The sequence below is a fragment of the Oncorhynchus kisutch genome, linkage group LG2, assembly GCF_002021735.2.
Source record: "Oncorhynchus kisutch isolate 150728-3 linkage group LG2, Okis_V2, whole genome shotgun sequence".
In the NCBI taxonomy this organism is placed as follows: Eukaryota; Metazoa; Chordata; class Actinopteri; order Salmoniformes; family Salmonidae; genus Oncorhynchus; species Oncorhynchus kisutch.
In genome coordinates, this window is record NC_034175.2 from 55,296,995 (window position 1) to 55,324,209 (window position 27,215).

At 43.1% G+C, this 27,215-nt stretch overlaps 1 protein-coding gene across 2 annotated transcripts in view; it reads right to left on the reverse strand.

Annotated features, from left to right (window-relative positions):
• LOC109868385 (zinc finger protein 385B) overlaps positions 1-27,215 on the reverse strand; it is a 126,061-nt gene that overhangs the window by 71,551 nt on the left and 27,295 nt on the right. The window contains exon 1 of one of the 2 annotated variants that reach the window (XM_020457908.2): positions 713-1,321. The exons of the other annotated variant lie outside the window; for it this stretch is intronic. Coding sequence (XP_020313497.2) covers positions 713-950 — 238 coding nt within the window. The 5' untranslated portion in view covers positions 951-1,321. Of the gene's footprint in view, positions 1-712; positions 1,322-27,215 lie in introns of those variants that run through there. 2 annotated transcript variants of the gene reach the window in all.

Consider the following 27,215-nt stretch of genomic DNA (forward strand, 5'->3'; position numbering starts at 1 on the left):
CTGTTTAATAGAATGTCACAACTCACACCCACATCCAACCAAGGAACAGAGGGGAGTTAAAGTACTTTGTTCAATTCCCTTCATGGCAGCAACAGCAATGAAATGGATTTAGGCTGTATTTCTGTTTTGATAGAGAATGCCACCTCGGATTAGACGTAGGCCTAACTTTGCTAAAAGGACACAGAGACGATAAGATTGTTACATTAAAAGCACTCAAATATGTTCACATTTCCTTTTCCCACAGAGCAAGCAAACGAAGCAGATGAAATGAAGGAGAAACAAATTAATCTTCTCTCTCCTTCCCGTCGAGTCAACCCCCATACAGGGTTCTAGCCAGTACTAACTTTATTGAGATGCACCTGATACCCAGAAACACACACACACACACACACACACACACACACACACACACACACACACACACACACACACACACACACACACACACACACACACACACACACACACACACACTCTGCCGCTACATCCTTGGTAAAACTTAATTTTATAGATTTAAAATACTGCTTTAACAAGTAATTTCTTAGTAGCTACCTTGTAAATAGCAGGCTGCTAAAAAGGGTTAACAATCACCAAATACCTCAGAGCACTGGTGTGCAACACAGGCAATATGAGCAGTTTGAGTTAGTTGAATTTGAGCAAGTTGCACTAGAAAGGATCAAGTCAAGCCATGGATAAATGCCCTACTACTCACCCAGAAACATGATAACTGAACCATGTAGCATGTAAAGTCGATCTCCTGGACTATAGACAGCTAAGTGGAGAAATAATCCCTCAGTACTGTAAAAGCTCTGAGTAGACCTGTCCTCCTGGTGATCTGATCTGCTGCTGACTGACTGACGGCAGACTGATGAAGGAGTGACAGAGCGAGTGATGACGGAAGAAGGGATGGCGGAGGAGGGAGGAAGGGAGGGATGTGTTGTGTGTAACATGAAAAGAGAGAGAGAGAGAGAGAGATCCCTGCCTGGTGGGAGCTGAGTGGAGGTGCCACAGAGAGCAGCAGAGAGAGAATGAGAAAAATAGAGGCAGCTGCAACCCCCACAACGCCTGTCGACCCAAACCGAGCAGTGGCACGGTCACAAACAGCCACAAATCTAGGTCAGGCTACCACTCATTCTGAGTGAGGAAACCACGAAAAACACCAAGCCTGAATCGAGCCGATCAAATCCTCCTTATCTCATCAGGATGGGCTCCCCCAGTCCAGGCGGTCTGAATCAATCAGTTTTACAAGTCTGCCTCTGCTGGCTGCGATTCAGGATTCAGGCAGAAGGAATCATCCCCCAGTGATTCATGGGTTTGTCAGGAGGCAGCTAGTGATCACCACCAAAGAGATAGAAAGAGAGGGGGGAAAGGAGGGAGAGAGAGAAAGAGAGGGTGAAATGGAGGGAGAGAGAAAAAGAGGGTGGAAAAGGAGGGAAAGAGATAAAGAGAGGGTGGATAAGGAGGGAGAGAGAAAGAGAAGGAGAAAAGGAGGGAGAGAGAAAGAGAGGGGGGAAATGAGGGACAGAGGGAAAGGATGGAAGAGACGAGGAGAGAAGATGGAGGGGGAGAGAGAGACAGAAACAAGAGAGAGATCAGACACCTTGTCTGAGCTCAGTTCACATGGAGCGGTCCATAGGACAGAGGGAAACTTAACTACACGTTTGAACTTCACACACTGAGAGATTGTAACATGATACCATGTCATCAGCTGTGTTGAAATGTGAGGTAGCCCCCCTTAATAACGTAGCCCCCTCAGTTAAGTCAGGGTGAAAAACACGCATCCACTGTGGTGACTATATTATATTGTATCTCAAGGGAACACTTACAAAGAGAACACTTAAATGACTTAAAATCACCGAAGAGCCCTGGGAGGAAGAGAGGGAATGAGAGTGAGGGGAGGAAGGAAAGGAAAGGAAAGGGATGGAGGGTGAGGAAGGGCGAAGGGCGAAGGGAGGAAACACATTTGTGCAGGTTTTCTGTACTCACAGCTGTGCCGTGTTTCCTAAAATGAAACTGCAATTAAGATTGTGTTACCTGACAAAACACTCCTGGCTCGTGAGAAATACAAGACCCGCAACATCCAAGAATACAACAGCAGCACATGGTGTGTAAAGCCTAGAGCTTAGAATGAGGAGGGAGAAAGCAGTTGGTTTCCAAGAGTCAGGCCTGGGCTTAGCCTTACCATCAGTCACTACAGCAGACAGTAGAGGTTAGAACACTAGAAGTAAGGACAGGGCACTAGAGAAGGAGAAAGAGGACACTCCACCAAAAATAGCAGAATGCTGAAGCACACAAAATAACATTATCAAACACACTTAGACTGGTGAAGTGTTTAAAAGCCCTTTGACTTACTGTAGGCTTGATTGATCAAATTCCCTGACTGATCACTCTGGATGTCTTCCCTTTCAGACACTCACTATCCTGCGCTGGCCAAGGATTCGTGGAAGAGTTGAACTGTAGTTACTCCGCCAACAACAATGGTGTCGATTTCTCTCTCATCACAAACAATATTTCTGTCTATTTCCCCAGAGGCAATTCAGAGAATGGCAATTCACTGATATGCTGCCAGTAGTAGACTCCTGATCAGTCCAAATATTGCCCACCATGGTGGGTTTGTTGCCCAGCCCACATATCTGGGTTCAAATACTATTCGCAATCTTTCAAATACTTTGTACGTTTGCTCAAGCCTGCCTCGATTGCCAGAAGGCCAACATTTTGCACTTTTCAGACAATTGCATTGGGTCCATTAAGCCAGGAAAGATCAATCAAGCACAGGTAAAGTATTTAAAATGATTTTGAATACTATAAGAACCCAGGTCTGTTTAGCCCAGTGTGTTCTCATGTCTCGGTAAAGGTCATTATGGGTTATTACTGCCATTCCCCCCAACCTGTTGACATGATTGATGTTCTGGGGACAGTGTCGCCTGCATGCTGCTACTCAGCAGCTCAAGCTTGTCCACTTCTTTGGTTACAGACTAGCAACACACACTCAGTGTGACTCTGATTTAGCCCACAGCAGTACACACACACACACACACACACACACAGACACATACTAGATCTCTAGATGCACCGATGGGGAACATTGCCTTAACCTTTCTCCCTTTACAACAAGATGCAAAGCTAAGCGTGGAAATATAAATATATCTCGGGATTCCTTCCAACTGACTATAATATTTATGCTTCCTGGCGTTGGCACACTGTCTGACATGGTGTCTTACATTCCACAGGAACTTGTCTTGAGTTTCATATGAAAGAGTAAACGCGACAGCAATAAAAGAAACTCCACACCACAACACTGACACACTTCATGCAGTCAAATGACCAAATTGTCCCCTCTAGTGGGCTCATGGGTGGAATGTTATTCATATTTTTCATAATTTCATAATTATTAAACATCAAATTATTTTTATGCAGAAAATCTGGTGTTTTTATGTCAAACGGTTTTGTTATATTTCAATATTCTATGATGTATATAAAGTGTAATATTTGGATGCAAACTACATTTTTTATACATTTCAACTCTATATCTGATGTCTCCTTCTTTTTAAGCCCCTAACCATGTGTATGAGGTGTATAATTTTGTTTCAAAGTAGATTTGTTTAAGACTAGCAACACACACTCAGTGTGACTCTGATTTTGCCCACCGCAGTAAAAGGTTAAAAAGCACACTGCCACGGAAAACAAGTTTCACCTTGTAGACATTACTGAAGTTGTTGAATTTAATTTAACACTAGCTGAGTGAGGGGACTTCACTTTGTTTAACTCAGTTGTCATTGTGCAGCATTGTGCAGTATACCAAACAGTAGGAACACCTTCCTAATATTGAGTTGCAGCATTCAACAGGGATGCTGGCCCACATTGGCTTCAATGCTTCCCACAGTTGTGTCAAGTTAGCTGGATGTGTTTTGGGTAGTGGACCATTCTTGATACACACAGGAAACTGTTGAGGGTGAAAAACCCAGCAGCGTTGCAGTTGCAGAGTTGCAAAGAAAAAGCCATATCTCAGACTGGCCAATAAAAAGAAAAGATTAAGATGGGCAAAAGAACACAGACACTGGACAGAGGAACTCTCCCTAGAAAGGCCAGCATCCCGGAGTCACCTCTTCACTGTTATCGTTGAGACTGGTGTTTTGTGGGTACTATTTAATGAAGCTGCCAGTTGAGAACTTGTGAGGCGTCTGTTTCTCAAACTAGACACTAATGTACTTGTGTGTTATGTGATATATTCTCCAACATTAATTTCACATTTTCACAAACTTCAAAGTGTTTCCTTTCAAATGGTATCAATAATATGCATATCCTTGTTTCAGGTCCTGAGCTACAGGCAGTTAGAGTTAGGCATGTCATTTCAGGCGAAAATTGAAAAAAAGGGTCTCGTCCTTAAGAGGTTTTTAATACCTTGTAGGCTGACATATGAAGCGCACTATTTGTGACGATAGTCCTATGAGCCCTGGTCAAAAGTAGTGCACTACATAGGGAATACAGTAGGGTGTCATTTTGGACGCACTCTCCATGTTTACAAATTAAAGCCAGTCACGCATGACAGAGTTTAGAGGCAATTTGGAACTGATTAAAATATAGCTGACGTGAGATTAAACAGAGGGAGGAAAAAGCCACACTGCCCCAAGAGTCAACAGTATCACGATAACAGGCTAACAGTATTGTCTGACTACTGTGTGAAATCTCTTCCCGCATCCCAAATGGCACCCTATTATAATGCACTGCTTTTGACCAGAGCCTATGGTCAAAAGTAGTGTACTATAAAGGGTATAGGGCACCATTTGAGACAGAGCCTCTATCTGCCTCACCCATTTCCCTAGGATGTAGAAACACATACAGTACTTCAGTAAGTACTTAAGACAAATGCATTTAAATGTCTATCTGGCAATAGGAAGAGTATAACAGCTTTACAGGTTATATATTTGGTCAGTCAGCACGAATGGCATCATAAATCATCATAAATCATAAATCCTCTTGAAAGGGGTTACACAACAATCACGCATTGCACTGCATGTAGGTTTATTTCAGTCAAGCATTTCACTTAAGGGTATAAAGGACTTTTAGAATGCTTTACATAAAAAGGTTTTACATAATAAAACCCGAGCCGCATTTCATAGTCAAGGTATTTTACTATACAGTATAACGGCATCTCTCCAACCACATTAGCACAGGACCCTAGTCTACACCAATCCTTTTGATCATTTATTGAAGGACTAGATTGCATATTAGCCAGCCACTAAGCGAATAAATTAACCTTCTTAACAGTGTGTTGATGTGAGATGTGAACCACATTGCACTACTGATGGCTGTGTTCAATCTCCATACCTCAATAAGACAGCAGAGCTCCAGACTCAGCCTCTTCTCCAAGAGTTGGCCCTCACAAACTTCTTCCACATGTTAGAGAGAAAAACAGACAGGAATGTAGACCGTGTGTTTGCCTGTCTGTCTGTCTGCGCTCAATTTAATATTCCTTAATTTGACTGCTCTTTACTCTTTTCATAGATCTTTCATTCTCTCTCCTTCCTTCAGCCCTGTCTAACACTTCTCTCCCCTTCCTTCAGCCCTGTCTAACACATCTCTCTCCTTCCTTCAGCCCTGTCTAACACTTCTCTCCCCTTCCTTCAGCTCTGTCTAACACTTTTCTCCCCTTCCTTCAGCCCTGTCTAACACTTCTCTCTCCTCCCTTCAGCCCTGTCTAACACTTCTCTCCCCTTCCTTCAGCCCTGTCTAACAATTCTCTCCCCTTCCTTCAGCCGTCTAACACGTCTCCCTCCTTCCCTCTCCTTCCTTCAGCCCTGTCAAACACTTCTCTCTCCTTCTCTCTTCTCTTTCCCCTTCCTTCAGCCATCTAACACTTCTCTCTCCTTCTCTCTCTCATTCCTTCAGCCATGTCTAACACTTATTTCTCTCTCCCTCAGCCCTGTTTAACACCTCTCTCTCTCCCTCAGCCCTGTCTAACACCTCTCTCTCCTTCTCTCTCTCCCTCCTTCAGCCCTGTCAAACACTTCTCTCTCCTTCCTTCAGCCATGTCTAACACTTCTTTCTCTCTCCCTCAGCCCTGTTTAACACCTCTCTCTCTCCCTCAGCCCTGTCTAACACCTCTCTCTCCTTCTCTCTCTCCCTCCTTCAGCCCTGTCTAACACTTCTCTCTCCTTCTCTCTCTCCTTCCTTCAGCCATGTCTAACACTTCTTTCTCTCTCCCTCAGCCCTGTTTAACACCTCTCTCTCTCCCTCAGCCCTGTTTAACACCTCTCTCTCTCCCTCAGCCCTGTTTAACACCTCTCTCTCTCCCTCAGCCCTGTCTAACACCTCTCTCTCCTTCTCTCTCTCCCTCCTTCAGCCCTGTCAAACACTTCTCTCTCCTTCCTTCAGCCCTGTCTAACACTTCTCTCTCTCTCTCCCTCAGCCCTGTCTAACACTTCTCTCTCTCTCCCTCAGCCCTGTCTAACACCTCTCTCTCCTTCTCTCTCTCCTTCCTTCAGCCATGTCTAACACTTCTTTCTCTCTCCCTCAGCCCTGTTTAACACTTCTCTCTTTCTCCCTCAGCCCTGTTTAACACTTCTCTCTTTCTCCCTCAGCCCTGTCTAACACATCTCTCTCTCCCTCAGCCCTGTCTAACACGTCTCTCTCCCTCCTTCAGCCCTGTCTAACACTTCTTTCTCTCTCCCTCAGCCCTGTCTAACTCATCTCTCTCTCTCCCTCAGCCCTGTTTAACACTTCTCTCTCCTTCCTTCAGCCCTATCTAACACTTCTCTCTCCTTCTCTCTCTCCTTCCTTCAGCCCTATCTAACACTTCTCTCTCCTTTTCTCTCTCCCCCTCAGCCCTGTCTAACACATCTCTCTCTCTCCCTCAGCCCTGTCTAACACTTCTCTCTCCTTATCTCTCTCCCTCCTTCAGCCCTGTTTAACACTTATCTCTCTTTCCTCCAGCCCTGTCTAACACTTCTCTCTTTGTCTCCCTGTCTCTCCCTTCCCGCAGCCCTGTCTAACACTTGCTCTAACCCTGACAATTCTCATGTTTTGAATCCGAGGGCGTTTAGTTGCTCATTGGACAACAAGCTTCTCATCTCAATCTTTGGCAGGTGACTGCCTGACTGTGTGTGAGAGAGCTCATTTTCCTTCTGGGCTGGGTCTGCTCACATTACCAGAGGGAGTATTGGCATTTGTCATGGTGATGGCCATCCGAGCCTGTCGCCAGCTGTTGATTGGGATGATCACCAGTGTCAGGTGAAGCACAACTGCTTAATCCTGCTGCAATTTCCTGCAGCATCAAGCCTGACTCGTAATACAATACACTCAAAAAGACAAACACACATGCATGCACATGCACACGCACACACAAACGCAAACACCAACTCCAACAACATGATGACATTGAGACGGCTGGGGGTAGTGGAGAGAGAGGGACATACAATCTCTCTGATTTGACAAGGTTTTTATATGTATTCCTACATTACAAGTTCCTTTGGATTCAATCTTCAATCTAAATATTAAGGGATTTATATCGACGTACAATGCGAAATATATTGTCATCCATTACACATTGTCGTCCTGACTACTGGACCTGTCCTTCAACAAAAGCCTGTCAATACAAACTCACCAGCAGGGTTCATCACCAGCAACAATATTGTAGATAGGCAGGACAGTGACCCTGCATCATCAACAATACTGTAGATAGGCAGGACAGTGACCCTGCATCATCAACAATACTGTAGATAGGCAGGACAGTGACACTGTATCATAATGACCTCCAAATAAACACTTGGAAGCAAGAAGACTTTGAGAAACTGTAAGAATCCTAAATAAATCCAGTTAGACTTAGAATTGTGCTGCCATTCTTTAGGGATCACTGAACTGTACTGTAATCTGTTGAATTTGAGAGATGGACGGAATGACAGCAGGGCTCAGGGTTGAAGAAGCACATGAAGGGAAGTTATCCCTGTCCCAAATGCTGACAATGCCTATGTCTCAAATGGTACCCTATTCCCTATATAGTGCACTACTTTTGACCAGAACCCTATGGGCCCTAGTCAAAAGAAGTGCACTATAAAGGGAATAGGGTGCCCTTTGGAATGCAACCTATAACCATGCCCTGCGTGGACATAATGTGGAGCTATGTGGCTCGTTTAACATCAATCTGTCCTGCTCAGGCTGACAAAGGGAGCCATCACTTCCCATCTGCGGTCTCTAGCTCCCTTCCTGCTGCCCTGCCGCCCTGGCCCATACGCTGCCAGTTGTCCTCTATGGAGAGGGGAGCACTACTCACTCCCTTTCACCCCCGATGTCAAACTAATGTCCCCATAACCATAAAACAAACAAATGCTGGGCTGGCGTCACCCACCTATAGCACTGAGGGCTCCAGAGGGACAGTGAGGGATACAGACATCCTATCCTGATCCGTCTCCACTCATCCCTAGTCAATGTCCCCATAAACCACAGACCAGACTCACCCATAGTACTAAGGGGATAGTGAGACACACATTCTGTCCTGATCTGTCTCCATCCATCCTCCAGTCTCCAAAAGTGACAGCTCCGTCTCCATCTGATATGGGTGGTCTTTCTATCCTACCTTCCTCCCATGTCAAATGTCGAAGACCTCCATTTATTCCCCCCAGTCCAAATGTAATACTGTAGCTCTCTCTCCATCTGATGCAGGTGGTCTGTCTGTCTACCCAAATCATGGGGACAAATCAATAACGCTTCCTTCATATTCTTGGCAAAGAAAATATGTAAATAAAATTAAAAAAAAAATATATATAGCATTTCAATAAACAAATAACACCTCACAGCAGCAATCTCTAGTTTGTACAGTGAAATATCTATATCCCTAGGGCTATAACAGTACACGTCGTCATACCAAACAGTTCAGTATGGTGAACTCGGTTCAATCCACACTGTGAACCCAAATTAATATTAGTATATAATACTAATACCAGGCCTGTAGGCTATGCCTACGCTGCGTTGTATGCCATTGCCTCATGAGTTAATCTGAGCTGAAAAAACATTACAGGCTATTCCGTTGAAAAACTACAGCCTATGCGCACATTGTAATCAAAATTCTAATCTCAACTGGCGGATTTCAAACTATCATTTTGTGAGGCGCAGCTGGGAACTTTGTAGATGGTGAGTGGTGAGATCGATAAGCCATAATTGGAGGATACTCCATCATCGTTTACGTCTCCAGTTTGGCAACATTTTGGCATCACATCACAGTTGATTACAATGGCGACGGACAGAGAACTGTGGATAAAAAGTTAACAGTATGTTCGCCACTGCTCAACGAGAATAGCCTATGCAGAGTGGCGCGTGTAGCATGTTTATTGTTGTCGGGCAAATCAAAAGTAAAACATTATGGAATTAAAAGTTAAATGAAAAGTATATGCAACAACGAACAAGAGCCAACAGGTAGGCTGCTATTGAATAACCTGAATGGAGGAGGAGTTATTTCTAATTGTAGGACAGGAAGAAACCACATGCCGACTCAATTAGCCTAGCTAGCTGGCTAGCTAACTTAGCTAACTATCTAAGCCAACTAGTTTTCTCGGTTTGATGCAGTCAAGACAGGTAGAACAGTTGAAGTGGGAAGTTTACATACACTTAGGTTGGAGTCATTAAAATTGGTTTTTCAATCACTCCACAAATGTCTTGATAACAAACTATAGTTTTGGCAAGTCGGTAAGGACATCTACTTCGTGCATGACACAAAAAATGTGTCCAACAATTGTTTACAGACAGATTATTTCACTTATAATTCACTGTATCACAATTCCAGTGGGTCAGAAGTTTACATACACTAAGTTGACTGTGCCTTTAAACAGCTTGGAAAATTCCAGAAAATGATGTCATGGCTTTAAAAGCTTCTGATTGACATCATTTGAGTCAATTGGAGGTGTACCTGTGGATGTATTTCAAGGCCTACCTTCAAACTCAATGCCTCTTTGCTTGACATCATGGGAAAATCAACAGAACTTAGCCAAGCCATCAGAAAAAAATTGCAGACCCCCACAAGTCTGGTTCATCCTTGGGACTAATTTCCGAATGCCTGAAGGTACCACATTCATCTGTACAAACAATAATACGCAAGTATAAACACCATGGGACCACGCAGCCGTCATACAGCTCCGGAAGGAGACGTGTTCTGTCTCCTAGAGATGAACGTACTTTGGTGCGAAAAGTGCAAATCAATCCCAGAACAACAGCAAAGGACCTTGTGAAGATGCTGGAGGAAACAGGTATCTATATCCACAGTAAAACGAGTCCTATATCGACATAACCTGAAAGGCCACTCGGCAAGGAAGAAGCCACTGCTCCAAAACCGCCATAAGAAGGCCAGACTACAGTTTGCAACTGCACATGGGGACAAAGATCGTACTTTTTGGAGAAATGTCCCCTGGTCTGATGAAACAAAATTAGAACTGTTTGGCCATAATGGCCATCATTATGTTTGGAGGAAAAAGGGGGAGGCTTACAAGCCGAAGAATACCATCCCAACCGTGAAGCACGGGGTGGCAGCATCATGTTGTGGGGGTGCTTTCTGCAGGAGGGACTGGAGCACTTTACAAAACAGACATCATCATGAGGAAGGAAAATGATGTGGATATATTGAAACAACATCTCAAGACATCAGTCAGGAAGTTAAAGCTTGGTCGCAAATGGGTCTTCTAAATGGACAATGACCCCAAGCATACTTCAAAAGTTGTGGTAAAATGGCTTCAGGACAACAAAGTCAAGGTATTGGAGTGGCCATCACAAAGCCCTGACCTCAATCCCATAGAAAATTTGTGGGCAGAACTGAAAAAGCGTGTGCGAGCAAGGAGACCTAGAAACCTGACTCAGTTACACCAGCTCTGTCAAGAGGAATGGGACAAAATTCACCAAAATTCACCAACTTATTGTGGGAAGCTTGTGGAAGGATACCCGAAACGTTTGACCAAAGTTAAACAATTTAAAGGCAATGCTACCAAATACTAATTGAGTGAATGTAAACTTCTGACCCACTGGAAATGTGATGAAAGTAATAAAAGCAGAAATAAATAATTATCTCTATTATTATTCCGACATTTCACATTCTTAAAATAAAGTGGTGAACCTAACTGACCTAAGACAGGGAATTTTTACTATGATTAAATGTCAGAAATGGTGAAAAACTGAGTTTAAATGTATTTGGCTAAGGTGTATGTAAACTTCCGACTTCAACTGTCTGTAATCATATTGGATGATAAATATCTTAGCTATGATAAGCTAGAAGTTAGTCTACTAGTGCAAGTTGATGCCTCTCCCTCCCTCCTTGCTCCCGTTTCACTAGTTCACAGTACACACACCGCATGGCCCCTGCTCGTCCGGCTTTCCTTCGAGCTGTATCATCTTTGGTTAATAAAATAGCTTACAAATGGATTTTTCTGGTGCTTCCCTCACTCGGATCAATAGACAGTGAGTTTTTACTCCTATACTACCAGACATCACCCCATCAACATTGTGACCAAGTCTATGCGGAATGGCCTATATATTGAAAAATGAATTTATGCATATTTGTCCGGGTGGGAAAGCTGCAGGTCCATTTCGGTACGGGTCCAACTTTTAGACCTCTACTTGAGGCCCAACATAACAATCCCTGTCACAACAGACAATGCCAGGAACATTGTGAATGATGTCACAGAAACTGGACTTGGGCCACAAATAGGGTGCTTTAAATGTTTTCGTATTTTGAACAATAAACAAAAATGAACTACAGTAACTGTTGGAATTAAAATGTTCCGCAATACCGTAACAGTAACCGAACCGTGACCCACTTTAATAGATTGCTTCTACTTACCACAACAATCTCTGCAGGACATCTCTCAGTGTGCTCTATGCAACAACAACCAAAACCAACACAGTCTCACAAATGAAATAGAAAAAGTCACAGACATGAAATGACTCACATACACAAATGACAAGCCTTAAATTCGGAGAAAATACAAAAAATAAAGCAATTCAGGCGCAATTTTGTGTCAGAAAGAAAACAAAAATAAATGCCATTAAAGAATGGAAGAACCAATACACACAGTATTATGTCCATGGACTCCCTGTGCTGAAAGCCACGTGTCACCCAGAGAGCGCTTTTGTACCATGCGACATATTGGTAATGTTCAGAGCTGTCTGAGTGACAGTCATGACAGCCTGCGGTCTCAGGCATAGTTAAAGAGCAGAACAAAGGGTCCTAGGTGCTATGACATACATATATGCAGGGTTACAGACACAGGTCCCGCTCTATTATTCTATGCCATTCATAGTGATATAAGATACTTAATGTACAGAGTTTGTAAATGGAGATGCTGGACTAAAGGTGTTCCAATCCACGTAACAAAATCATTAGCATGGAAACAGTTCAGATAGTATTGCAACTAGCTCTCACAGTCTCACGTCAGAATTAGATGTTTCATCCATGTTTCTCAAACATCAAATTTCAAAGTGTTTAAGGTTAAGGTTAGGCATTAACTCCAAATTTGTAAGGTTAGGGTTAAGTTTAGGCATTAAGTCCGAAATCTTAAGGCTAGGCGTTAATAAATGGAACACTAGTCACTTTAATAATGTTTACATATTTTGCATAACTCACCTCATATGTATATACTTTATTCTATCTATGGACGCTCTGACATTGCTTGTCCAAATATGTATATATTCTTAATTGCATTCCTTTACTTAGATTTGTGTGTATTGGGTATATGTTGTGAAATTGTTAGATATTACTTGTTCGATATTACTGCACTGTCGGAGCTAGAAACATAAGCATTTCGCTACACCTGCAATAACATCTGCTAAACACGTGAATGTGACCAAAACAATTTGATTTGGAAATGGCACCCTATTCCCTATGTAATGCACTACTTTTGACCAGCGCCCTAAGGGAATAGGATGTCAGTTGGGACGCATCCAGAGTCACATATATCAGAGATATAATAACAGATATTATATGATTTATTAAACTAACAGTCACCACAATAAATTAGCTTATAGCTTATAGGTCAAAACATGCACCGCCTCAGTGTTGTGAAATTGTGCAGAGGGTTCTGAGTTCGCATTCTGATTTTGGAATAAACTCACGTTGGGAAGAAATGCCTTTTCTGGGTCAGTTGTATTGATGGTGCCTCTGGAGTTCAGTGTGTTATTGTTCAGAGCAATGTGAGTTTGTGTCCTGTTTTGGGAACATGAGGCCGGAGCTCACACTGTTATACAAACAGTGAATATGGTATAGTAACGTGTTGAGACAACAAGATATTAGTTACACATATGGGACCTTATTTGTCAACATGAATGTCCTGTGGATGTCTGTTACTATGCCTCCAAGAGACACCACTGTAGCATACAAACCATCTCAGATGTGCACATTAAAAGAAGAACTGAAAAAGCCCCATTTGACTGCAGAACTATGCATTGGGTCTCAGTGGAGGATATCTTAGTAGTTTGCTGTCAGAAAATCCCAGGAATGCTATGATGAACCAAATCAAATTGTATTTGTCATATGTGCCGAATACAACACCTTACCGTGAAATGCTTACTTACAAGCCCTTAACCAACAGTTTTAAGAAAATAGAGTTTAGAAAATATTTACAATATAAAGTTAAAAAAAATACTTTTTTAATAACACAATATAATAACAATAAGGAGGCTAAATATAGGACATACCGGTACATAGCAAGTAGCAGCAGTGTAAAAACAAGGTGGGGGGTGTCAATGCAAATCGTCCAGGTGGCCATTTTATTCATTGTTCAGCAGTATTATGGCTTGGGGATCGGAGATGTTAAGGAGCCTTTTGGACCTAGAATTGTCTCTCCTGTACTGCTTGCCGTGCGGTAGCAGAGATAACAGTCTATGACTTCGGTGACTGGAGTCTTTGACCATTTTTGGGGCCTAGTATATAGGGCCTGGATGGCAGGAAGCTTGGCCCCAGTGATGCACTGTACTGGGCCGTACGCACTACCCTCCTTTTCCTGTAGTCCACGATCAACTCCTTCGTCTTGCTCACATTGAGGAAGAGGTTGTTGTCCTGGCACCACACTGCCAGGTCTCTGAACTCCTCCCTATAGGCTGTCCGGGAGAAACAGTATATCCTTTGAGTCAGACTCATTATAGAAAAAAAATATTTGTCCAGCTCGAGGTGAGTAATCGCTGTTCTGATATCCAGAAGCTATTTTCGTTCATAAGAGACGGTTGCAGCAACATTGTGTACAAAATAAGTTACAAACACACAAAATAGCACAATTGGTTAGGGGACCGTAAAACGGCAGCCATCGCCTCCGGCGCCATTATCACCAGATCATAACCACCATAAGCTATAGCAGAAATTACACCTCATACATGTTTTATCCAGAGTAGACTCATTGCTTATGGGACCTCCTATGCTTTGTTTCTGTTAACTGACGTGTGTGTAGGATTACATAGAAAAACCTTGTCAGATCAGAGAGATTGTATGTCCCTCTCCCGTCCTTACCTTTCAGTCCGCCTACAGTCTCAATGGCATAACGCTGTTGAATGTGCATGCACAGTACCACTCAAAAGTTTGGACACACCTACTCATTCAAGGGTTTTTCTTTAATTGTACTATTTTATCCACCGTAGAATAATAGTGAGGACATCAAAACTATGAAATAACACACAAGAAATCAGGTAGTAAACAAACCAAACTTTATTTTATATTTGAGATTCTTCAAAGATTCTTCAAAGTAGCCACCCTTTGCCTTGATGACACTTTTGCACACTGGCATTCTCTCAACCAGCTTCATGAGGTAGTCACCTGGAATGCATTTCAAATTAACAGGTGTGCCATGTTAAAAGTTAATTTGTGGAATCTTTTTACTTTTTAATGCATTTGAGCCAATCAGTTGTGTTGTGACAAGGTAGGGGTGGTATACAGGAGATTTGTTAAAAAACCAAGTCCATATTATGGCAAGAAAAGCTCAAAAAAGCAATGAAAAATGACATTCCATCATTACTTTAAGACATAAAGTCAATAAGGACCTTTCAAGAACTTTGAAAATTTCTCTAAGTGCAGTCGCAAAAGCCATCAAGCACTATGATGAACCTGGATCTCATGAGGACCGCCAGGAAAGGAAGACCCAGAGTTGCCTCCACTGCAGAGGATAAATTCCTTAGAGTTATTGCAGCCCAAATAAGTGTTCAAGTAACAGACACATCTCAAATCTACTGTTCAGAGGAGACTGTGTGAATCAGGCCTGCATGGTCGAATTGCTGCAAAGACACCACTACTAAAGGACACCAATAAGAAGAAGAGATTTGCTTGGGTCAAGAAACACGAGTGGAAATCTGTCCTTTGGTCTGATGAGTCCAATCTTAGATTTTTGATTCCAACCGCCATGTAAGACACAGAGTAGGTGAACGGAAGACCTCCGCATGTGTGGTTACCACTGTGAAGCATGGAGGAAGAGGTGTGATGATGTGGGGGTGCTTTGCTGGTGACACTGTCAGTGAATAATTTAGAATTCAAGGCACACTTAACCAGCATGGCTGCCGCAGCATTCTGCAGTGATACGCCATCCCATCTGGTTTGTGCTTAGTGGGACTATAATTTATTTTTCAACAGAACAATGACCCAAAACACACCTCCAGGCTGTGTAAGGGCTATTTGACCAAGAAGGAGAGTGATGGAGTGCTGCATCAGATGACCTGGCCTCCACAATCACCTGACCTCAACACAATTGAGATGGTTTGGGATGAGACCGCAGAGTGAAGGAAAAGCAGCATATGTGGGAACTCCTACAAGACTGTTGAAAAGCCTTCCTCATGAAGCTGGTTGAGAGAATGCCAAGAGTGTGCAAAGCTGTCATCAAAGCAAAGGGTGGCTACTTTGAAGAATCTAAAATGTAAAATATATTTTGATTTGTTTAACACTTTTTTTCTTACTGCATGATTCCATATGTGTTATTTCATAGTTTTCATGTTTTCACTATTATTCTATGATGTAGAAATTAGTAAAAATTAAGAAAAACCCTTGAATGAGTAGGTTTGTTCATACTTTCGACTGGTACTGTACGGTATGTGTGAACTGAGGTGGGAATCATCCAAAACATATTGACAGAAGTGTGGGCAGATAAAACTGTTCCATGTCATACCTCGTCAAAGGAAACATCGCTCCAGTGGGTCTCTATGAAACCAATAAGCAGCCGCCATGTTTCACTGAACCAAGGAAGCCCCACAGTCGGTTCTCAAAGACAATATTGATGTCCATTCATCAGAGGCATAATTTTGATATGTATCGCTAGAGAATAAAACAAGATTGTGTGATGACTTGATTTTCTACACAGCTGCCTGCTTTGGCTCACATATAGTTTACTGCTTTGGAATAGTTTTCACCCTCGGATGGATCGGATGGCATGTCAACTTCACTGAGGCAAAGCATGTTTAATATATCCACTGCACAATCACACCACACACTCCCAAATCCGAGTCTGATCTGTCTTTATCCTGCAGGCAAATCCTTTTAATTTTAAGAGTTAGAGAGTTAGAGAATTTGAGTAGTTCTGGGAGTATAAGAATCCCTTTTTAGGTCATTATCAATAAAAAGTCACAAAATGTTGCAGGGCGTTCAATGTGGCTGCTGGTGGACTAGGAGACCCCCAGCCCTGCTAAAACCATTGACAACTACACTTAGTGTACAAAACATTAGGAACACCTTAATAATATTGAGTTGTACTCCTTTTTGCCCTCAGAACAGCCTCAATTTGTCAGGGCATGGACTCTATAAGGTGTTGAAAGCGTTCCACAGGGATGCTGGCCCATGTTGACTCCAATGCTTCCCACAGTTGTGTCAAGTTGGCTGGATGTCCTTTGGGGGGTTGACCATTCTTGGTACACACGGGAAACTGTTGAGCATGAAAAACCATTTTTTGTCTTGCTCATTCACCCTCTGAATGGAACATATGCACAATCCATGTCTCAATTGTTTCAAGGTTTAAAAATCCTTCTTTAACCTTCTCCCCTTCATCTACACTGATTGAAGTGGTTTTAACAAGTGACATCAACAAGGGATCATAGCTTTCACCTGGATTCACCTGGTCAGTCTATGTCTATGTCAAGGGATTGTTAAACACATTTTCTAATTATTTGGTTTTAATATCATCACCTCTTGAAGAGCATAGTCAGAACCACACATTTTTGATTATTCTACATTTAGCTCTATTATAAGAGTTATACAGCAAGTAACTGCATTATTTTCACGATCAGTAAACATCAGATGATGATGTATTTTCAGATACTTGAGGGCCTATTCATATGGCATGTAGCTAGCTAAGCAAACAACATGTGTAATTTAACTTGCTTCATCCGAGATTGGGCTTTTGGAAAGGGCTTCACATCAACCTTGTCTTGGCAAAGCTTGACTCTCTGTGGTCACTAAAGACCCCATGGCACTTATCGTAAGGGGTGTTAACCCAGTGTTTTGGCTAAATTCTCAATCTGGCCCTCATACCATCATGTTCACCTAATCATCCCCAGCTTCCAGTTGGCTCATTCATCCCCCCTCCTCTCCCCTGTAACTATTCCCCAGGTCATTGCTGTAAATTAGTATGTGTTCTCAATCAACTTAACTGGTAAAATAAGGGTAAAAAGAAAGTAACAAAATACAACATTTGTCATATGGACGTGATCTGTTATTAGCTAGCTAGCTAGCTAGCCAATTTGACATGGTCCATCAATCAATGTAGCCTATCATGTATGTCAGCAGAAATCGTGATTAAACACTCACAATGTTGAAAAGGGGATAATGTAATGTAACTTCGCTAGGTACTGTTGGTGTTACATCCACCGTTAAGGGTAGACCAAGGCGCAGCGTGATTTGGGTTCATCATATTTTATTAAAACCAGCAAAAAAACAATAAACAATACAACGAACGAAAAGCTTTGTCGCAAAAATACAGACAACCAAACTAAGACAAGATCCCACAACAGAAGGTGGGAAAAAGGGCTGCCTAAGTATGATCCCCAATCAGAGACAATGATAGACAGCTTCCTCTGATTGGGAACCATACTCGACCAACAAAGAAATATAAACATAGATTTCCCACCTTAGTCACACCCTGACCTACCAAATAGAGAATTTAAAGGATCTCTGAGGTCAGGGCGTGACAGTACCCCCCCCAAAAAAGGTGCGGACTCCCGGCCGCAAACCTGAACCTATAGGGGAGGGTGTGGGTGGGCATCTACCCTCGGTGGCGGCTCTGGTTCGGGACGTAGCCCCCACTCCCTACGCTGATCCCTCCGTTTCTGTGGAACCGGACCGTGGATCATCGCCGGAGACTCCAGACCGTGAATCGTTGCCGGAGGAATCGGACCGTGGATCATCGCCGGAGGCTCTGAACTGGGAACCACAGCTGGAGGCTCCGGACTGCAGATCGTCGCCGGAGGCTCCGGACTGGGAACCCCCGCTGGAGGCTCTGGACTGCAGCTCGTCGCTGAAGATTCTGGACTGCAGCTCATCGCTGGAGGCTTCGGACTGGGGACCGTCGCTGCAGGCTCCGGACTGGGGACCGTCGCTGCAGGCTCCGGAATGGGGACCGTCGCTGCAGGCTCCTTGCCATGGATCGTCACTACAAGCTCCGGGCCATGGATCATCAATGGAGGCTTCGTGCCATGGATCATCACTGGTGGCTCCGGGCCATGGATCATCACTGGAGGCTTCGTGCCATGGATCATCACTGGTGGCTCCGGGCCATGGATCATCACTGGAGGCTTCGTGCCATGCATCATCACTGAAGGCTTCGGACCATGGATCATCACTGGAGGCTTCATACGTGGAGCCGGAACAGGTCTCACCGGTTTGAAGAGAATTACTGGAAGCCTGGTGCGGGGAGCAGCCACAACACGTCCTGATAACCGGATAACATGGTGCTTAACTGGTCCCCCTCTCCCCATGGTAAGCACGGGGAGTTGGCTCAGGTCTGAACCCTGACTCCGCCAACCTCCCCGTGTGCTCCCCCCAAAAACGTTTTAGGGGCTGCCTCTCGTGCTTGCTTTATTGAGCTATCTCCTCGTATCATCGCCGTTCCGCTTTCGCTGCCTCTATCTCCTCCTTCGGTTGCCGATACTCCCCGGCCCTTGTCCAGGGTCCTGCTCCCTCCAGGATTTCCTCCCCCCTCTAGGATTTCCTCCCAGGTCCTCCTGACCACGCTGCTTTGTCCGTTGGCGGTGGGATCTTCTGTTACGTCCGTCGTTAAGGGTAGACCAAGGCGCAGCGAATGTTGCCTGTAATCCATGGCTTCTGGTTGGAGTATGTATGTACAGTCACTATGGGGACGACGTCCTCAATGCACTTATTGATAAAGCCAGTGACTGATGTGGTGTATTCCTCAATGTCATCGGAATAATCCCGGAACATGCTCCAGTCTGTGATAGCAAAGCAGTCCTGTAGTTTAGCATCTGCCTCATCTCACCATTGTTTTATAGACCGAGTCACTGGTGCTTCCTGCTTTCATTTTTGCTTGTAAGCAGGAATCAGGAGGATAGAGTTGTGGTCGGATTTACCAAATGGAGGGCGAGGGAGAGCTTTGTACACGTCTCTGTGTGTGGAGTACAGGTGATCTAGAATTTTTTCCCTTTGGTTGCACATTTAATATGTTGATAGAGATTTGGTAGAACTGATTTATGTTTCCCTGCATTAAAGTCTCCGGCCACTAGGAGCGCTGCCTCTGGGTGAGTGGTTTCCTGTTTGCTTATTTCCTTATACAGCTGACTGAGTGAGGTCTTAGTGCCAGCATCTGTCTGTGGTGGTAAATAAACAGCCACAAAAAGTATAGCTGAGAACTCTCTAGGCAAGTAGTGTGGCCTGCAGTTTATCACAATATACTCAACTTCAGGCGAGCAAAATCTAGAGACTTCCTTAGATTTCGTACACCAGCTGTTGTTTACAAATATGCACAGACTGCCCCCCCCCCCCGTCTTACCAGAGTGTGCTGTTTTATCCTGCCGGTGCAGCGTGTATCCCGCTAGCTGAATATCCATGTCATCATTCAGCCACGATTCCGTGAAGCATTGAATATTACAGTTTTTGATGTCCCGTTGGTAGGATATTCGTGATCTTACCTCGTCTAGTTTATTGTCCAATGATTGCACGTTGGCGAGTAATATTGACCGAAACGGCAGCTTTCCTAGTTGTCTTCTGTGGGTCTGGACGAGGCATCCGGCTCTTCGTCCTCTGCGTTGCTTCCTTTTGCGAATAATTGGGATGTCTGCCCTGTGGGGTGTTTGGAGAATATCGTTTGAGTCCTGCTTGTTGTTATTGTTGTTGTTGTTAAAGAAATCTTTGTCTAATCCGAGGTGAGTGATCTCTGTCCTGATATCCATAAGCTCTTTTCTTCCGTAAGATACGGTTGCAAAAACATTATGTACAAAATAATTTACAAATATCGTGAAAAACCCCCACATAATAGCACAATTGGTTAGGAGACAGTAAAACGGTGGCCATTTCCTCCGGTGCCATTTTCCAAGAGATTCTGGAAGCAGAACCAATAAAAACACCTGTTTCCCATCTAACAAAACTTTGTCAGGATGGTAGGAACTCCTATTGCTGCAGCCCAGTTCTCACTCAGTGTGTAATGATGACATGATTGTTATTATGACAGGGATTGGAACCTCGCAACAGATACCATCATATTCGTTTTTTCCTGAATTACCTTTGCAATGTGCCGTCTTTTCACATACTGTATCACACTTGTTTTTTCTACATCGTATATTTCTACATTCTATATCTGACGAAGGCCAAGAGACCGATTTAATAAAAATAAGTGATACTACCAAGAGCAGTGTGCGGGTTTCTCTTTTTTTATCTAATTGTTCCCATGCACCTGCAACAAGATAGCTCAGATGCGTGAGTGCCTTTTAGAATTTTTAATACTATAAGCAAGTGAAATGATACGACAACAAACTGCAATGAAAGCAGTGTGACCTCCATTGCTGCCGAGTCCCATTTCAATCTACTCGCTGTCATTCCGTCCAGTGTAAATTCAATTTGTATCAACACTTGTCTTTATAAACGACTACTGTCATCTCCGTTTGAATCAATACCATTTCCATATTTCTTTTGCTGTGATAGTGCTGTCTCCCAGCAGTGACAACATCAATGCAGCTGCCCTGAACTTGTGAACGAATCAGAGTAAATCCACAGGGAGTGTGTTGGTGTGTGTATGTGTTTGTGTGTGTGTGTGTGTGTGTGTGTGTGTGTGTGTGTGTGTGTGTGTGTGTGTGTGTGTGTGTGTGTGTGTGTGTGTGTGTGTGTGTGTGTGTGTGTGTGTGTATATATATCCATAGGGAGTGTAACTGGAAATCCTGGACAATGGCGGTCATGGCCAAAGGGCCCATTTCATATCACTCTCCCAAAGCCATCTGAGGACAGGAATTCAAAGTTACAGGGTCAGCATCTGTTACACAAGCAAAATACAGTAATATTTTATATTTTTAAATGCTTATGACCTGCTTAGGAATGCAGATGCAGTGTGTATGGATTATGACTGTGTTACAAAGTCTTTATACGCTTCAAATAGAGTTAAGAATCCGATTATTTTGGGGTTTTTAAATAACTAATTGACCTACACTACCGGTCAAAAGTTTTAGAACACCTACTCATTCAATGGTTTTTCTTTATTTTTACTATTTTCTACATTGTAGAATAATAGTAAAGACATGAAAACGATGAAATAACACATATGGAATCAAAAGTGTTAAACAAATCCGACTCGTCCGACTCGTCCCAAAACATCTCAATTTGGTTGAGGTCAGGGGATTGTGGAGGCCAGGTCATCTGATGCAGCACTCCATCACTCTTCATCTTGGTAAAATAGCCCTTACACAGCCTAGAGGTACAGTTGAAGTTGGAAGTTTACATACACGTAGGTTGGAGTCAATAAAACTAGTTTTTCAACCACTCGTGGACATTTACTTTGTGCAATATACAAGTAATTTTTACAACAATTGTCATAAACAATTGGCAAGTCAGTTTGGACATCTACTTTGTGCAATACACAACATAAGTAATTTTTCCAACAATTGTTTACGACAATCGTTGGAAAAATTACTTGTGTCATGCGCAAAGTAGATGTCCAAACCGACTTGCCAAAACTATAGTTTGTGAACAAGAAATTTGTGTAGCGGTTGAAACACAAGTTTTAATGACTCCAACCTAAGTGTATGTAAACTTACGACTTCAACTGTAAATTAAACCTCTCGTTCTCTCAAACAGAGAATCAGTGAGCATAAAAGTTAAATTAGAAGTAACGACAGGGATTATCGAGTCGCAGTACCGTTATGCTGTTCTTTTAATGACCTAAAACATGTCATTTCTACCCCAGGTGCAGTGCATGCTGACAATGTCGCCAGGTGTACGGTGTTTCCTCCAACACACTGGTGTGGCTGACTTCCGGGTTGGATGGGCATTGTGGCAAGAAGCAGTGTGGCTTGGTTGCGTTGTGTTTCGGAGGACGCATGGCTCTCGACCTTCGCCTCTCCCGAGTCCGTACGGGAGTTGCAGCAACGAGACAAGACTGTAACTACTACCAATTGGAAACCGCAAAATTGGGGAGAAAAAAGGGGTGAAAAACACAAAAAAAAATCTAAAATCGAATTTAAAAAGTGTTACATTTCTAACTCAAAACAGCATTTCTTCATCAACATCTTTATGCTTTCGTTAATCTTCTTGATCTTCCTTTTTTCGGTAGCAATTTTGAGCAAATTACTCAAGGGCCACGGTTGATTCGTCTGTGAAGATGACGTTATTGAATGTCTCGCCAGCTTTGATCAATGCCTGGGCCTGCAGGACCTTTGTTTGTCAGACTAATCATTGGGTCAAAACTACAGAACAGTACAAAACAAGTGAACACACATGATTAATGATCTGATCATTTAAAAATAATAATATATATATTTCCATGCCAGGCACACCTGTAAGCTCTGGAACTCCACCTCCGACAGGCAGAGTCAACATACGTGGCTCGTCAGGTTTTCAGTTCACCCTGACATTTCCATTCCTCTTCTGACAACAGAACTTGACCAACTGCTCACCAGGCACAGCAAGGGCTGCCCGCCCGACCTATTCCAAGGATGTGTCACCGAAGAAAGATACCACGAGTGGGCACAGAATACTTGCCCAATCCCCCCCCGCTTATCCTTCACTGAAATCCAGACAGCTGATGTTCAAATCAGCTGGGCTAGACAATCAGAACCCTCTCTTTCTAAAATTATCCCCCGGAATTGTTGCAACCCCTATTACTAGCCTATTCAACCTCTCTTTCGTATCGTCTGAGATCCCCAAAGATTGGAAAGCTGCTGCGGTCATCCCCCTCTTCAAAGGGGGAGACACTCTAGACCCAAACTGTTATAGACCTATTTCCATCCTGCCCTGCTTTTCTAAAAACTTAAAAAGCCAAGTTAATAAACAGATCACTTCTCCACTATGCAATCTGGTTTCCGGGCTGGTCATGGGTGCACCTCAGCTACGCTCAAGGTCCTAAACGATATCAGAACCATCATCGATAAAAGACAATACTGTGCATCCGGTCTTCATCGACCTGGCCAAGGCTTTTGACTCTGTCAATCATCGCATTCCTATCAGCAGATTCAATAGCCTTGGCTTCTCAAATGACTGTCTCGCCTGGTTCACCAACTACTTCTCAGATAGAGTTCAGTGTGTCAAATTGGAGGGCCTGTTGACCTGGCAGTCTCCATAGGGGTGCCACAGGGTTCAATTCTCAGGCCGACTCTTTTCTCTGTATACATCAATGACGTCCCTCTTGCTGCTGGTGATTCTCTGGTCCACCTCTATGCAGACGACACCATTCTGTATACATCTGGCCCATCTTTGGACATGATGAGCTTCAATGCCATACAACTCTCCTTCCGTGGCCTCTAACTGCTTTTAAATGCTAGCAAAACTAAACGCATGCTCTTCAACCAATTCCTGCCCGCACCCTCCCGCCCGACCAGCATTATTCTGGATGGTTCTGACCTAGAATATGTGGACAACTACAAATACCTAGGCGTCTGGCTAGACTGTAAACTCTCCTTCCAGACTCACATTAAGCATCTCTGATCCAAAATTAAATCTAGAATTGGCTTCCTATTTCGCAACAAAGCATCCTTCACTCATGCTGCCAAACATAACCTCGTAAAACTGACTATCCTACCGGTCCTTGACTTCGGCGATGTAATTTACAAAATATCCCGTCAAACACTCTACTCAGCAAACTGGATGTAGTCTATCACAGTGCCATCTGTTTCATCACCAAAGCCCCATATACTACCCACCACTGCGACCTGTATGTTCTCGTTGGCTGGCCCTCACTACATATCCGTTGCCAAACCCACTGGCTCCAGGTCATCTATAAGTCTTTGCCTTATCTCAGCTCACTGGTCACCATAGCAACACCCCAGCAGGTATATTGCACTGGTCATCCCCAAATCCAACACCTACTTTGGCCACCTTTCCTTCCAGCTCTGCTGCCAATGACTGGAATGAATTACAAAAATCTCTGAAGCTGGAGTCTTATATCTCCCTCTCTAACTTTAAGCATCAGCTGTCAGAGTAGCTTACCGATCACTATACCTGTACACAGCCAATCTGTAAATAGCACACCCAACTACCTCATCCCCATATTATTACTTACCCTCTTGCTCTTTTGCACCCTAGTATCTCTATTTGCACATCATCATCTGCACATCTATCACTCCAGTATTAATGCTAAATGGTAATTATTTTCACCTCTAGGACCTATTTATTGCCTACCTCCCTACTCTTCTACATTTGCACACACTGTACATAGCTTTTCAATTTTTCTTTTCTTTTGTGTTATTGACTCCACATTTGTTTATGTGTAACTTATGTGTAATGCACTGCTTTGCTCTATCTTGTCCAGGTCGCAGTTGTAAATGAGAACTTGTTCTCAACTGGCCTACCTGGTTAAATAAATGTTCCCCCTGTGGCCGTCTATTTCAGCACCGTTTCGCGCTGCTCTGAGACAGGATGGAGAAACGAAAATGTTTAAATATTCCATGATATTCTAAAGATATGTGTTGACTGAATATAAGCAAGTGATATCTGCTAAATAATCAAGGTTTCTCCAGAAATAAATAATTCTAAATTACTGGCTTTATTTACAAATGAGTGAGAATGTCTCACCCCATGTTCAAGAATTGCCTTTTTCTCGCTAACTCTAGGTTAAATGAAAACTAAATCTCCAAAATATCGTTACTCTTTAAACAAAGTGATTATTATTACTAATTAATTTGAATTATATAAATGCCCCGTAGATATTAATATACAGTGCTCCCATCCTCTAAATGTAATTATTGGCGGAGAGTCTCGTCATTGAAAAAAACTTTTTTTTATATACTGTAGGCCTACCATAGGCGAAATGAGTCTCACAAGTGTTGAGTAATGTGCTGTTAAAAAATATTTAGGTCTTATTTATTTAAAGAGCATATTAAAGTTAGAAGCAAAAGACTACAACTATTTTAGCACCGTTTCGCACTTCTCTGAGACAAGCACGACACAGGGATTCTTTAGCTAAATAGCCCAGTACTGTACTGCCAGACTTCACGTTGTACAGCGCCATATTTTCCATTTCATCCTAAAAGAAACCCAGAGGATTTTTCTTTTTCATGGAATAGATATGCATGTCAATCTCTCCTGGCTGAAAGTGGAAGAGAGATTGACTTCATCACTACTTTTATCTATGAGAGGTATTGACATGTTGAACGCACCGAGCTGTCTGTCTAAACTACTGGCACACAGCTCAGACACCCATGCATACCCGACAAGACATGCCACAAGAGGGATCTTCACAGTCCCCAAGTCCAGAACAGACTATGGGAGGCACACAGTACTACATAGAGCCATGACTACATGGAACTCTGTTCCACATCAAGTAACTGACGCAAGCAGTAAAATTTGATATAAAAAGCAGACAAAAAAAACACCTTATGGAACAGCGGGGACTGTAAAGCAACACAAACATTGGCACAGACACATGCATACACACACACGCGCGCGCAGTAACATACACACTGTACATATAGGACACATGGATTTAGTACTGTAGATATGTGGTAGTGGTAGAGTAGGGGCGTGAGGGCACACAGTGTGTTGTGAAATCTGTGAATGTATTGTAATGTTTTTGAAATGGTTAAAACTGCCTTAATTTTGCTGGACCCCAGGAAGAGTAGTAAATACAAATACAATAAATACAAATACAAATACCTGATCTAAGTGATTGATAGACAGTTAATATTCAGCGATCATAAAAGTATGCCTTATTTGCTTTGAAGAACTACAAAAATGTAGATTTTGTCACAGCATATGCAGCAGCTTAGTAGAGATAAGATGATGACTGGGAATAAAAATAATAAAGTCCTCAAATAAAGCAAACGTAATATACACAAATGAAATATCTGACTAAAGTAATGTGAATAAATGATGGTTAATAAGTGATAAGCAGTAATGGGCAGTCACTACCATCATGGGACTTTTATTCATTGTTGTATTCTGTGTTGTTACAACCCACATAATAATTGAAAATGAAATCGAAACTCTGATTATATTTCAAGTTTTACTGCTAACCTACAAAGCATTACATGGGCTTGCTCCTACCTATTTCTCTGCTTTGGTCCTGCAGTACATACCTACACGTACGCTACGGTCACAAGACGCAGACTTCCTAATTGTCCCTAGAATTTCTAAACAAACAGCTGGAGGCAGGGCTTTCTCCTATAGAGCTCAATTTTTATGGAACGGTCTGCCTACCCATGTCAGAGACGAAAACTCGGTCTCAACCTTTAAGTCTTTACTGAAGACTCATCTCTTCAGTGGGTCATATGATTGAGTGTAGTCTGGCCCAGGAGTGGGAAGGTGAACGGAAAGGCTCTGGAGCAATGAACCGCCCTTGCTGTCTCTGCCTGGCCGGTTCCCCTCTTTCCACTGGGATTCTTTGCCTCTAACCCTATTACAGGGGCTGAGTCACTGGCTTACTGGGGCTCTCTCATACCGTCCCTGGGAGGGGTGTGTCACCTGAGTGGGTTGAGTCACTGATGTGATCATCCCCTTGGGTTGTGCCGTGGAGGAGATCTTTGTGGGCTATACTCAGCCTTGTCTCAGGATGGTAAGTTGGTGGTTGAAGATATCCCTCTAGTGGTGTGGGGGCTGTGGTTTGGCAAAGTGGGTGGGGTTATTCCTTCCT